This window comes from Phyllopteryx taeniolatus, chromosome 12 (genome assembly GCF_024500385.1).
Source record: "Phyllopteryx taeniolatus isolate TA_2022b chromosome 12, UOR_Ptae_1.2, whole genome shotgun sequence".
Classification (NCBI taxonomy): domain Eukaryota; kingdom Metazoa; phylum Chordata; class Actinopteri; order Syngnathiformes; family Syngnathidae; genus Phyllopteryx; species Phyllopteryx taeniolatus.
Genome location: NC_084513.1, coordinates 8,017,059 through 8,029,690, shown reverse-complemented (window position 1 = coordinate 8,029,690; position 12,632 = coordinate 8,017,059). Strand labels below are relative to the sequence as shown.

At 38.4% G+C, this 12,632-nt stretch overlaps 1 protein-coding gene across 19 annotated transcripts in view; it reads right to left on the bottom strand.

The window, feature by feature from the left end:
- tns1b (tensin 1b) overlaps positions 1–12,632 on the bottom strand; it is a 171,590-nt gene that overhangs the window by 114,016 nt on the left and 44,942 nt on the right. For all 19 annotated transcript variants that reach the window (XM_061792464.1, XM_061792451.1, XM_061792475.1 and 16 more), the window contains exon 2: positions 10,117–10,231. In XM_061792464.1, the coding sequence (XP_061648448.1) occupies positions 10,117–10,231 (115 nt within the window). The remainder of the gene's footprint in view (positions 1–10,116; positions 10,232–12,632) is intronic.

Here is a 12,632-nt window from a genome sequence, read left to right as displayed (position 1 = left end):
GGGAGGAGCTATGTTTAACCTGATTTGTTAGCGGAGAGTCTTTGCTCCATGTGTTTGTTCTGCGGAATTGTTATTAAAAAAACTTAAGCTAACAAACAACCAAGGTCTTGTTATTCCTTTATGACTGCTATTTTTACGAGCACACTTGTATTGCATTTTTTTCAAAATCAAATCATTTGTGGAAATCCAGGGTAATAATTTAAATTACGTTTGAAATTATATGAAAGCACAAATTGGCATGGCTAGTGAGGTATTTGTGTTCGGGGACGCACCACATACATGCGGTAAATGTATCACAATTATAGTGTGTAAATTGTGCTTCAATTTGTTCTCCTTGGGTATTTTGATAAAAGAATGTCACAGACATCTGGGAACTGTTTTAAACTGTGGAAAAAATGCATAATATGTCTCCCTTAAGCCCAGCAGAAGTTTCATACTGACAAACTACAAACTCGAAAATGGATCAATTTGACTCGCAATATAACAGGAGGCTTAAAGAAATCCAATGACATCATCCTACATTTGGTTCCCATTTAGGCACTCGAGAGACTTATACTTGCGCGAAGTGGAGGGGGGTTAAAGTCATTTTGACTTGTTAATTACAGGCCATCAAATGTGGGCAGCGCCGTGAAATCCTACCGAAAAACACTCGAGTTCCCAAGGTCTTTATGTCATGGCACAGATTGCCCAGGAGCCTCAACCGGTATAACGTCATATTGATTCTGGAACAAAATACACTAAGTGGTAAGGGGGTTTGTTGCAAATGCTGTTCATTTTTCCAGAGTGGTCGTTATTATCGCTCGAGGAGTACAGATTTGTAAGACAACCTTTAGTTTCCCTTCAAAACTAGTGTGTTCTATGAGATACTATACTGTACTTTGTATGTCACAAAGGAGCTAAGGTTAGCCTGGGTTGTTTGTGAAAGTTACAGAGAATATACCGAATCATCTGTCAGCCATTTATTTTTAATAGTAATATAAGATGAGTTTGAAATGATACTTAAGTTGTTTGGGATCATCGTTTGTGGTATAATTATGATTTAACCTATTAATATAGGTAATTATAAACATGTTTAGGGGAGTGTTATTGTTATATTGTCTGTCTAGATGTGTTCATGCACCTTTTTGTGTTCAAATATCCCTTGCTTGAAGGGTTATAATTCGGTGACTATCGATGCTATTCGTCAGTTCGTCTATGGCATTTTGCATTGTGTGCTAGCATTAAGCTAGCAGAGATTCTTAATTCACTGCCATTGACGGCTGTTGAATTCAAATATCCGTTAACATGGAGGACTGGCAGTGAATGAGTTCAGGCAAAGTTGTGTTAAATACAAAATGTGTGATTGTCTCTGTTTTATCTTTACTTTGACAGTAAACCTCAAGTGGGAGTGGCAATAAACAGCTTGAAGTAGGCATGGATATAAATATCGATTCAGCAATTTTTCTTTTCGCAATTCAATCAATTCGGCAAATCTGCTGAATTGATTCACCTCCTGGCCGCTATGAGGCGCTGTGTGTGTGGGTCACGTTGTATGGACCGAAGCCAAACAAAGTGGCTATTCAAGCAAAGAGCAGCAGCAGCAACGTAAATAAAAAATAAAATATAAAGCAAATTAAAGAAATACATAAAAGAGCGACTTCTACTTTAAAATCTGCTGTTTGGGGTCATTTTGGATTCCCCTGTGAATCCGAAACACAGAAACTGACAAAAGACACTCACAATACGTAATTCCAACATGAAAACACATCAGAGGTCGCCGGCCCGGAACTGTACACTGAGTTCAGACGGCGCTTTTGGAGTCATTGAAGTCGACAGAAAGAGCGACTGACCCCTGCGTATGTAACTATCACTTCTCATTTCGTTTCTAACGAGTGGGAATTAGTGTCAAATGTTCAGGAGCCCCCTACACAGAAGCCACACAGGGAGTTTGCAATATAGCCAACTTGTTGACAGACGCATTAAAAGGGGTTTGACAAAGGAAGTACTTGTACTGGCTTGTCTCACAATACCGCAAACATGCTATGTCATTAGGTAACACTTAAATACCCTGATAATAATAATAGTACTCCTAATAAGTAAAGAAATATTAAGTATATATACACGTTACTTTATCAATACAAATCTGTCATCATATTTTAACTTTTGTGTTCCATATTTACAAATAAGTTATTATTGTGCATTTTTTTATTACAATATCTAAGAGAAAATAGCTAACATACACTACCTTTTCAGTGTTTATATACAACTGCAATGTTTTACTTTTGTACTCCATGTATACAAATAAGTTATGTACAAATCTTTATTTTCAGATGTTTTATTGCTTAAAAATGTAATGTCACATATGCGACATATTTGTACATGGCATTAAAAATAAATATTTCAAAATTGTCTAAATGTACTCTTAAATATTATCGTATTTGTAATGTGATGTATTTTTACTTCTTACTCAATTGATATCGGAACATTTAAATCAATATCGAACTGAATCGAATTGCAACCCTAAAGAATCGAACTTGAATCGAATCGTGAGGTTCTTAACAATGCCCAGCCCTAGCTTGAAGCCTTTTTTTCAAAGATTGCTCACTATCTGCCAAACTGAGTGAGGTGAGGTTACTTCACTGCCATCAGTTAGTACTTCTATCTAAAATTTTTGCTTGTAAATCAAAGCAAAAAATTGGCCACGCGACGGCTTGGAGCTGAAAAAAAACTTTTAAGTCAAGGCACCGCTGCACAATAAAGCTTGGTGAAGTCAAGCCAATGTCGACCTCTTCCCACAGAGAGCCATTATCAGCCACATGCTTTTATCCAGCCTGTGTTGATGTGTTGCTACTCAAATGCAAGTTTCATCACTTACATAAACAGAGCAAAAATCGTATGCGAGATAAGTGAAATGGAATGCACACATTGATGTTGCCCAGTGCCTCTGTGAGTGACCGGTAAGCAACACTCCATGTACAACTTCCATATTGGACTTGAATGTGTCTGGGCCTCGGGAGCTTGGGTTGACCGTTTTAGGAATAAGAAGTTTGGAAAAAAACAACAGAAGTCTGTACAGTACTACCGCTTGTTAGATGACTCTTGGTGTGCGAAGGTTGTATACTATTGGCGTGGAGGGTGAGAGGAAGGAAAATATGATGGAGAGTTGGGCGATTTCCTTGGTCTGTTCCTTTAGTAACGAGTGTGTACTCCCACAGGGCTGGGCTGAACCACTCCCTGTACAACACTGAACACAATCAGTGGGCAGGGCTGGAGAATTTCCTCTTCCCCTTCACTCTCTCTTTCCCCCCATCCCTCTTCTTACATCCTTTTTCTCAGCTGTACCAACACGTGAGCACCAGTGTAAATACATGTACACAGTCCACGTGCACAACATTACCAACACACTAATTGTGTACACCGGTGTGTCCCAACTTTTAGTGAGCCAAGGCATATTTTTTTATGTGAGAAAAATCTCACAGCAACACCACCAAACCAAAATGTCACAAACAGTATATTCGGTGGTACCAGAACTTACGAATGTTTTCAGATACGAGCCGTCGCTTGACCAATTTTTTTCTTTTTTTTTTTTTTATCTTTAGCTGTGAACAAAAATTGGAGTCGCGAACGCTACCAGCAGTTTGGCAGATAGTGAAGAATTCTTCAAAAAAAAAGTGGCTTCAAGCTGTTGATTGCCTAATATATAACAAAGAGAATTACACGTGTGTATTAAAAACATAAATTTGTCTTATAAGTCTGCTAGCTTACTTCTCAAACACAATGCAAATAGCCATAGACTGGCTAATGAAACTGCAAAGCATCTATGTTGTGGTGTTATAACCCCAGAAAATGTAACGTAAAAATGAATAATATTACTGGAGCTTACTGAGCAGTTGTGACTGTCTTTTCGTGTATATGTGTATGTATATAGCATATTGCCTCCTTGTGGCCAAGACGTGCACCCCAGAAGGAGCCTTAAAATCTATTAAAGCATGAAATCATGATGCAAAAAATATATTTTTTTTTTACATTCTATTTAATTGCATTATTCCTGTATTTTTGTGTAAAGTACAATAATCAAGGCACGGTGGACGACTGGTTAGAGCGTCAGCCTCACAGTTCTGAGGACCCGGGTTCAATCCCCGGCCCCGGCTGTGTGGAGTTTGCATGTTCTCCCCGTGCCTGTGTGGGTTTTCTCCGGGCACTCCGGTTTCCTCCCACATCCCAAAAAACATGCATTAATTGGAGACTCTAAATTGCCCGTAGGCATGACTGTGAGTGCGAATGGTTGTTTGTTTCTATGTGCCCTGCGATTGGCTGGCAACCAGTTCAGGGTGTACCCCGCCTCCTGCCCGATGACAGCTGGGATGGGCTCCAGCACGCCTGCGACCCTAGTGAGGAGAAGCGGCTCAGAAAATGGATGGATGGACAATAATCTAGAGTGCTGCTTTTCTGATTAAAAAACTTTTTGTGAAGCATTGGAACGGATTAATGGCATTTCCATTCATTTCAGTGGGCAAAGAAGATTTAAGTTACTAGCGTGGTCACAGGACAAATTAAACCTGTATACTTGAAATAATTATAATCTCATCTCAGTTTACTCACCAATGTAGTTAGTGTAAAATCTGGTTCTGTTTGATTGAAAGCTATCATTCTGCTGTATGAATGGCAACGGGTGGGCACAGGTTATCTGACTTCTGCCACCTATCAGACGTTGCATTTAATCATTCTGCCAGTCACTATAGTATGTCACATGCATACAGTAAATAGATGAACAACGATACATTATTATTTCCAGTAAATAGATCATTTTTAGAAAAAAATGTAGTGAAATTGGATCATTTCTGCGGCCCACCGGATAATCTCCCACAATATTCTTATATTACTCCTGGGTCAATTTGCTCCAGGTCATGTTTGATTTACTGCTTTTTTTACATCATGGCCAGGGGACTACAGATGAAAACTAGCCTTCTGGCTAATTCTGGCTTTTTTAACCATGTGTACTTCATGTGTTTTATGAAATTGCATTGTCCCCTTTCAAAAATAAACTGATAAACATAATAAATAAATAAACAAAATAAATAAATAAAATAAAAAATCCCAATCTGTATTGTGATTTGAAACATACCCCAAGTCAAATTGAATTGTTACATTTCACCCTTGGTGGGTGGGCATGCACACTAGATACCCAACTATGTGTATGCAACCCATTAAAAAGTCAATTGTTCATAATATGTCCCTTTAACTTAGTTGTATACGTCATTAAAGAAATCTTTAGGCATATAACTGATTGTTTTGTCGAACTATCTGGCGTTTGACTCATACAAGGGTTTCATCATTCTGCCGGCTATCCTACAGCTGCAAAAATCCTTGGCAGCTCTGTTGTGGGTAAAAAGCTCCACCTTCATCCAGCTGATGTGCTCGTCATGGGATGTTTTTCAAAGATCCTGATGTGTAACAGCTAGTTCATTTGAAGGCTGTAGGCCTGCTTCAGAGCAGGTTACAGTCAGCAGCAGCCTGTGTGAGCGTGTGGAGGCTCTCCATGCTCACGTTTCAGTTTCATTACACACTAAATGACTGTAGCGCCGTCTTGTGGATAATATCACAACTACAGTAATTGATGTTTACTTCTCCTTCGCCTCCTTGTCGTTTAATTTGTTTTAACGCTTTATGATCCATCCACAAATATACTAAAGCTATTAACGTTCAGGAAATATATATGGGTGTACTCGTTTAAATTTTACTCTCCCTCGCTTTAAAGTTTAAAAAGCACATCAACTATTAATAGATTGTAGAATAATAATGATCATCAGCATCATCACCATCTTGAATAAAATATGCTAAAACTTCAAATGCTGACCCCTTTTTGTCAATTATACTGTATATGCAGTATTATATTATAGATTTTAATATTTTTACATTCATATTTTGATGAAAAAGAAAAAAAAACACAGGAGGTTTGTACAATTAAATATGTTTTATATATAAAGCAGTCAAAATACACTATCATGCAGTACTGTTCTACACGATTGCGAACGATAGTAAGATAATAAGAAGACAGTAATCCTGTTGTTAAGTTGTGGGTTAAATTGACCCGTACTAATATTTTAAGACTCTTTTCTGTCATCATATGTATGTATTTTATGTGTTTTATTATTATTATTACACTGTATGTTTAAAACATTTGAACCAGGAGTTAAACATGCAGCATGTTGACTCATGAACATTTTTGGTGTTCCAAAGAAACAAACATAACAGGTGTGTTAAATAAATCTCTCTTTGACTGTGTTTTTATTCCATTAATCTTTGTAAAGTCAGAAGCTCATTTTAAACTTGCAGGTGTACCCAATGAGTGCAAAGGGTAGTAATGATGTAATAAATCCAAAAGATGGCGCTGTCTCCCTCACATTACACATTTCAGTGTTTCCCAACCTTTATTGGCCCAAGGCACGTGTTCTACAGGAGAAAAATCTGAACAAAAATATCACCAAAATTATACAGATTGAAATATTGATCTCGTCTTAATTTATACTCGCAAATGTGAAATATGTGTTTCGTAAAATACAAAGCTACTCAGTTGTATGCGACAGGTGGATACACAGGTCAATTGTACCTTCCTGTCATCTAGTGAAAGGGCATCCAGTTATTGCGATCATCACTATATGTGGCATAGATAGATGAACAAAGATATTTGTTGTAGTAATTTTTATTTAAATTTCTGTGAAAATGGATCATTTCTGGCAAAGTGGTTGGGAATCATTGCATTACTATTACCACCTAATTTGTGAGACCCTCTCAAAAAAAACATTTTCGGAAATATTGTGTGTGCGTGTGTCTCAGTGTGACCTGCATACCAGCTGTATGAGGTCAGCAGTTAGAACCAGAGTTATGATAACCTTCCACTATGCCTTTACACAGACACACACACACACACACACACTACGGGAGTGTGTACCGAGTGTTTTTCATCCACCCCGTACACAAATTTAACTTGTGCTGTCACTGCACCTTCGTTAATGAAAATAAAAGCCGCTTCCTGCCCTGCAGGCCCAATTCTCCCAAAATACTCCATTACGGAGTTCCTTGTTTTGTAACTGCGCAGCTGACCTGCGTCAACATGCCTATTGTGAGAGTAACCCACACCTTGTATCCTGGCAACCGACGGGCGGGAGGAAGTCCAACTGCTTGTGTCATCGGGAGACCATGTGACTGCACAGTGTTGGTAAACAAGAGCAGAAGAGGGGAGGTACAAACTGTTCTACTACTCAGTGCTTGGAGCATTTAGAATGAACCGTAGGAGCTAGTTTTAATGTTTTGCCAGTAACTTCACTCATTATGTTGCTTGTATACTGCATACATTTATGGTCCTAAATCTAAAGATAAATTCATCAGTTAATGCCTTTTTTTGTACTTGTAAATTCCTCTGTTGTAAAATTAAATACTAAAGGACAAAGTATAGTAAAATAGTCAAATGTAATTCATATCTTTGTTGTCGTAAGCATTAAGGGACCAAAAATGTCACAGTCCCAATCTGTATAGAATTTCCTCAATGAACTGATTTGTACAGCAGCAGCACGGAGCATTTGTGGTTAGCACGGCTGCCTTACATTTCACAGGTTTGGGGTTTTTGTGAGTTTAAAAAGCAGATCCTTGACATTAAATCACTTAAATAATGCCACTGAGGGGGGAAATGCCCTTTATTGTCCAGGCCGTACTATCACGGGTCAGGTTTGGAGAGCTCCGACCAAAATGTTCCCACTTTTCCAGCCAAACCAAACAACCAGACGCTTCCGCCAGGCCGCGATTGTAGTTATCGGACTGAAAACAGACATTTCCACTTTTGTGCCATTTTGCTGAATGCGTCATATCTTTCTTATTTTTTCATTTCTCTTACCAGATACTAGTGTGTGTAAGCAGGTGGCTGACATTGTTGTTTATAATGGCATCTCAGTTAACTTCCTGCCATATAGCTTTCATCTGACATGATATTATCATGAACACATCGAGTCAGGGACCATCTGGGATTTCATGCTCCTGCTTTGTTGTGAAGTGGATACAAGTTTAACCCTCCTGTTATGTTTGTCTCTTTTTGGGAAATAAAAAATACTCACAAGGTCAATGTGACCCAATACATTTTCAACTAACAGAAAAGTTGACATCTCTTACCCCAACTGTAGCCCCTTGTGTCACTACTGTATCACTGTATTTAATATACGAAAACATTTAAAAATATACATCCAGGGGTGCCTTGAGATACAAGTGACCCAACTTTCGACTTTTTTTCAACTTACGAGTTGTTGTTCAGATGATTATTTTTCTTTTTTTGCTTTGAGTCGTGAGCAAAAATTGGAGTTACAAGTATGGTGGCAGTGAACTCAACGCACCCTCACATCACAACGAGCAGCAGTTAGGCTGACAGTATACAGTACAACTATTCAAAAAAGGTTATTGCTGCTTATTGCAACTCCCGGCTGAAGTTTACTGTCAAAGTAAACATACAACAAAGAATTACACATTATATGTATTTCTACAGCCACTTAGCTGTGCCTTGGGTAAGTCAGTTTAGCTTCATGCTTATATATATATTAAAAATAAAAAATTTAAAAAAACGCCATAGAACATCTAATGAATAAAATCGGTGTCGCGGTGTTATAACTTTAAATGACAAACATTTGAACACAAACAGTAGAGCAACACATGTAAACAGATAATATGGCATTAGACATTGGCATATATTGTTTATCTTTTGTGAAGAACGACTACTATTACTGCAGATCATGGAGTTTATTTTGTCGCATTCTATTTAATTATGTCATTAGTGTATGTTTTTATAAAGTACAATAATATAGTGTTATTTTTTTCTTATCAAAACCAACACTTTTTGTTGTTGTTTTTTTGGGGGGGTGAAATCGATGAATGGCATTCAAAGGAAAAGATGATTTGAGATATGAGTGTTTTGACATACATGGGTGGTCACGGCGCGATTTAAACTTGTATCTCAAGGCACCAATCTGTATGTAATAAAAAGAAAAATGACTAAAAAACTTATTAACTTAATCTCAACATAACAGCAGGGTTGAGATCATTAAGAAAATTGATGGTTCAAAGAAAATTGATGGTTCAAAGCTATCAGTGGGGGCATTGATAATGTAGTGCTTCACATAGGTGCAATCAGAGTTATTGGCACAGTCAATATAGTTAATAAACCAAGTAATTAAAAAATGTGAACCAAAAAGAAAAAAGAAAAGAAGTCCAGCAGATTTTTAAAATATGAACATGGGTCAATATGACCCATTTCTGGGTCTAGCCAGGGCCCCTGGTGTGGGTGTGAAAGGCTTACCTGGACTCCAGGACCTTAAAGTGTTTTTTTAAGCTAGCAAGCTGAAAAGCTATGATTTTGTGACACCCGCAGACCTGTTGAAATTTCTCAAAAAACACCCCCAAATATTTGCATGACAAATAGCCAAATTAGCTAGCCTAATAAGTTTAAACGCGTTAGCCTAATAGCATAGTTGCCTAAATCAGTGATTCTCAACTGGTGGGTCGGACCCAAAAGTAGGTCGCGGACCCATTTTGGGTGGTAAAAAAAATACATTGGGGTATTCGTATTCAGAATGTTTTTTTCGTTCCAGTACAGAGGCGGACAAAGATCCCACATGGAAGATATGAGATCAGCGACAGGAAATATTACTAACCTGTGCTCGAGTTACTAGTTTACTCCGTATACAAATATAGTGCAGCTCAGCCTCTGGCTAGCAGGGAACATGGCTAGCAATATGCAATATGCAATAAAAGCATTTAAAAAATATGCTTTTGGTGGTATGTTAAACTCATTTGAATCGGCATTTTAAAATATAACATACTGCGGATGTTTTCAGAGGCTATTTCTAATAATAAAAAATTTGCTTTATTGATCTTAACTTCTATAAAAGTGGGTCGTGACTTTGCAACAACAGGAAAATGCGGATCCCAGGGTGACACCAATTGAGAACCATAATTGATATGTGAATGTTTTTGGAAAACAAGAATATAACACAATTTTCCGCAAGTCCTTTGGTATTTTTTATTGATTTGGTAACAGTGAGTTAAAAATAACTACTATTAAGCTTACAATATGGAGATTGAGCTCAGGTGACTGACCTCTGCATACGAGTCCATCGTGGACGATGATCTGTTTGCAAACGCTGCAGTGCTTGGACTTCTTAAAAGTCTTCTCCCGGAAAGTGTGGGAATGCAGAGCGTCCAATTCCTCCGGCTGCAAAAAGGAAAATAAAATGAACAGGTGGCGTGTCAGTGCTGAAATGTTTTTGCTTCATGGCGTCCAGGTGTTGCACTTTGTTTTGGACAGATGTTTCTGTGCAGGTGTCAGCAAAGCAGTTTATTTCATTTTGTCGGTATATGTCGTGAACGAATGGAACACCTGGCTACACACATAAATCAAGCACGCCCATTAAAAACTTTACCCTGAAGCCACCTCTCCTCCAGAGCATTACATACAGTAAATTTCTCAACCTCATAGATAATGGGTGTGGGATTTCTAAGTTTCTAAGGCCCCCGGCACTACAACAGACGTGGACAAACGCGACTAACGTGGACCATCGCAAAAAAAAAAAAAGAAAAGAAAAATTTCAGTCGTCAAAGCGATTGAGCACCGCACATCGACCAAAGCGCTACAATAGAAAAACCCTGTATCCGGGTTTGCGGCTCCACATACAATATATTTTATTGAACTACAAAAGCATGGTGTGATTATCAGGGAAGAAGCAGATGTCCACTAAGGAGAGGAAACGAGCGAGAATAAAGAGAGCGTACGGATATTTTGAGAGGCTGTTCTATGACCGATTACCACATTCATTGATTGTACCTGTGCATTTCATTGACATCGACTCGCCACGCTTTGCTTTTTAGCCACAGGTACATATGAAATTATAACTATAGTTAAGTATTGTAAAACACAATATACTTTACATATTGTAATTGTAAAAGTGTGAATGTTTTAATACGGCTAATGAATATATTACTGTGTATGTTGGGACTGAGCAAGGTTGAACATTTTGACTTATGACTTGCTGAAACCAAGTGATGACTTGATTCGACTTGCTGAAAAATCTAGGGCAAAAATCAAGCAAGTCAAGTTCAGTCTGACCTGACTTGTTCGATTTTTGCCACAATAACTTGGGGCTTGCACATAATTGACTCACTCCTGTCCTCGCAGATGGTCTGTGCGACCATGTGTCAAATTGGACCTGTCTGAATCCTGTCCTAACATCTAACAGCTGCAACGTTTTCGTTCCGTCTGCGTTGTTTAAAGTTTGCCACTCATCAATGCTACACAGATAATACAAAGGTCAATCTTTTGGGGTGAGGGAGCCTGGGAGGGTCAACTGTTTGTTTCCTTTGGTATCTTTTCAAGAAACCTGTAATGTATTTGCCTTTTCCCGCTGAGGACTCACCAAAGGGAAAAGTGACATCATTTCTGTGGTCTATTTGTTCAGGTGGTCCTCACATTGCCTCCACAGTTTGGCTTGTTAGTCCTTCTGTTATGTTGGGGGTCAAATTAACCTATTCTAAAGATTAGTCCTAGTTTTAAAAAAAATTATATATACAGTATATATATGTATATGTTCCCCATAGTAAGATACCAAGAGGGTTATGGAATAGTGGCAACGGAACCAAGCCAGGGGTTCTCAAATTTCTGAGAACAGGAGAGAATGTTTTTCCAGGGAAACCGTCATAATCCTTATGCCAATCTAACATACAGTAACTACTGTTTAATAGAAAGGAACTTGACCGAATTCAATGTACTGTAATTAAATGTATTATTCATTCAACCTCGGTAACTGATGTGCACTGCTTGAATTAACAACAGGGCTGCTAATTTACAAAAGCACATTCAGTGTTGTAATTTAGCCATTTGGTTGTTATATATCATTATATATCACTCTAGCAACTGTTTGTCGAAAAAGTGACTCGCGAGTTTAAATCCCGCTAAAAAACAGACATGAGCACAAGATATTATGTTGGAAAGATACCAAGCTACGGTACTTTTATTGATAGATCAAGCACAGAGGGGTCGTATTTGAGTTATAATAAAAAAAAGTGACCTTGAGAAGTATTGCTGTATATCTGTATTGAATTTCGAACATCTGCAAATGTATACATGGACTCAAGCAGGAAATGTTTTCAATGCAATTTTCAATAAAGTGCGAGGGCATGCATCCATGTGGCTTCCATTAACTAGCTATGTGTGCAAGCTGGACAGGCCAGTGTGATGTCATGGGCTCGGCATATTGGCAAAGCTCACACAAGAAGGTTATTGGAGAAAACCAATCCTTGCTGTAGGATATTATCCCACCAAGTAATCGCAAGGCTTTTCCACGCTGCGACAATCTCTTTCCTTTCCCCTCCTTGTGCTTCCGCCTTTCTCACTGCGATGTGCATGCACTCACAGCCAACAACGAGGCGCTCTAAAGGGGCCACAGTAGTGGACTATCTGAGGGGAAGATGTTATTTCGGGGTGTAGGCATAGCTAGCTATCTAACCGCTAAACTGCTGTAACTGAGGGGAGGACAACTCATGCCGAAGCCCATGTGTATCACTCCCAAACCCAAAAAAAATCTGAAATAAAAATTTAAATGGTGAAAACAGTTCAACAC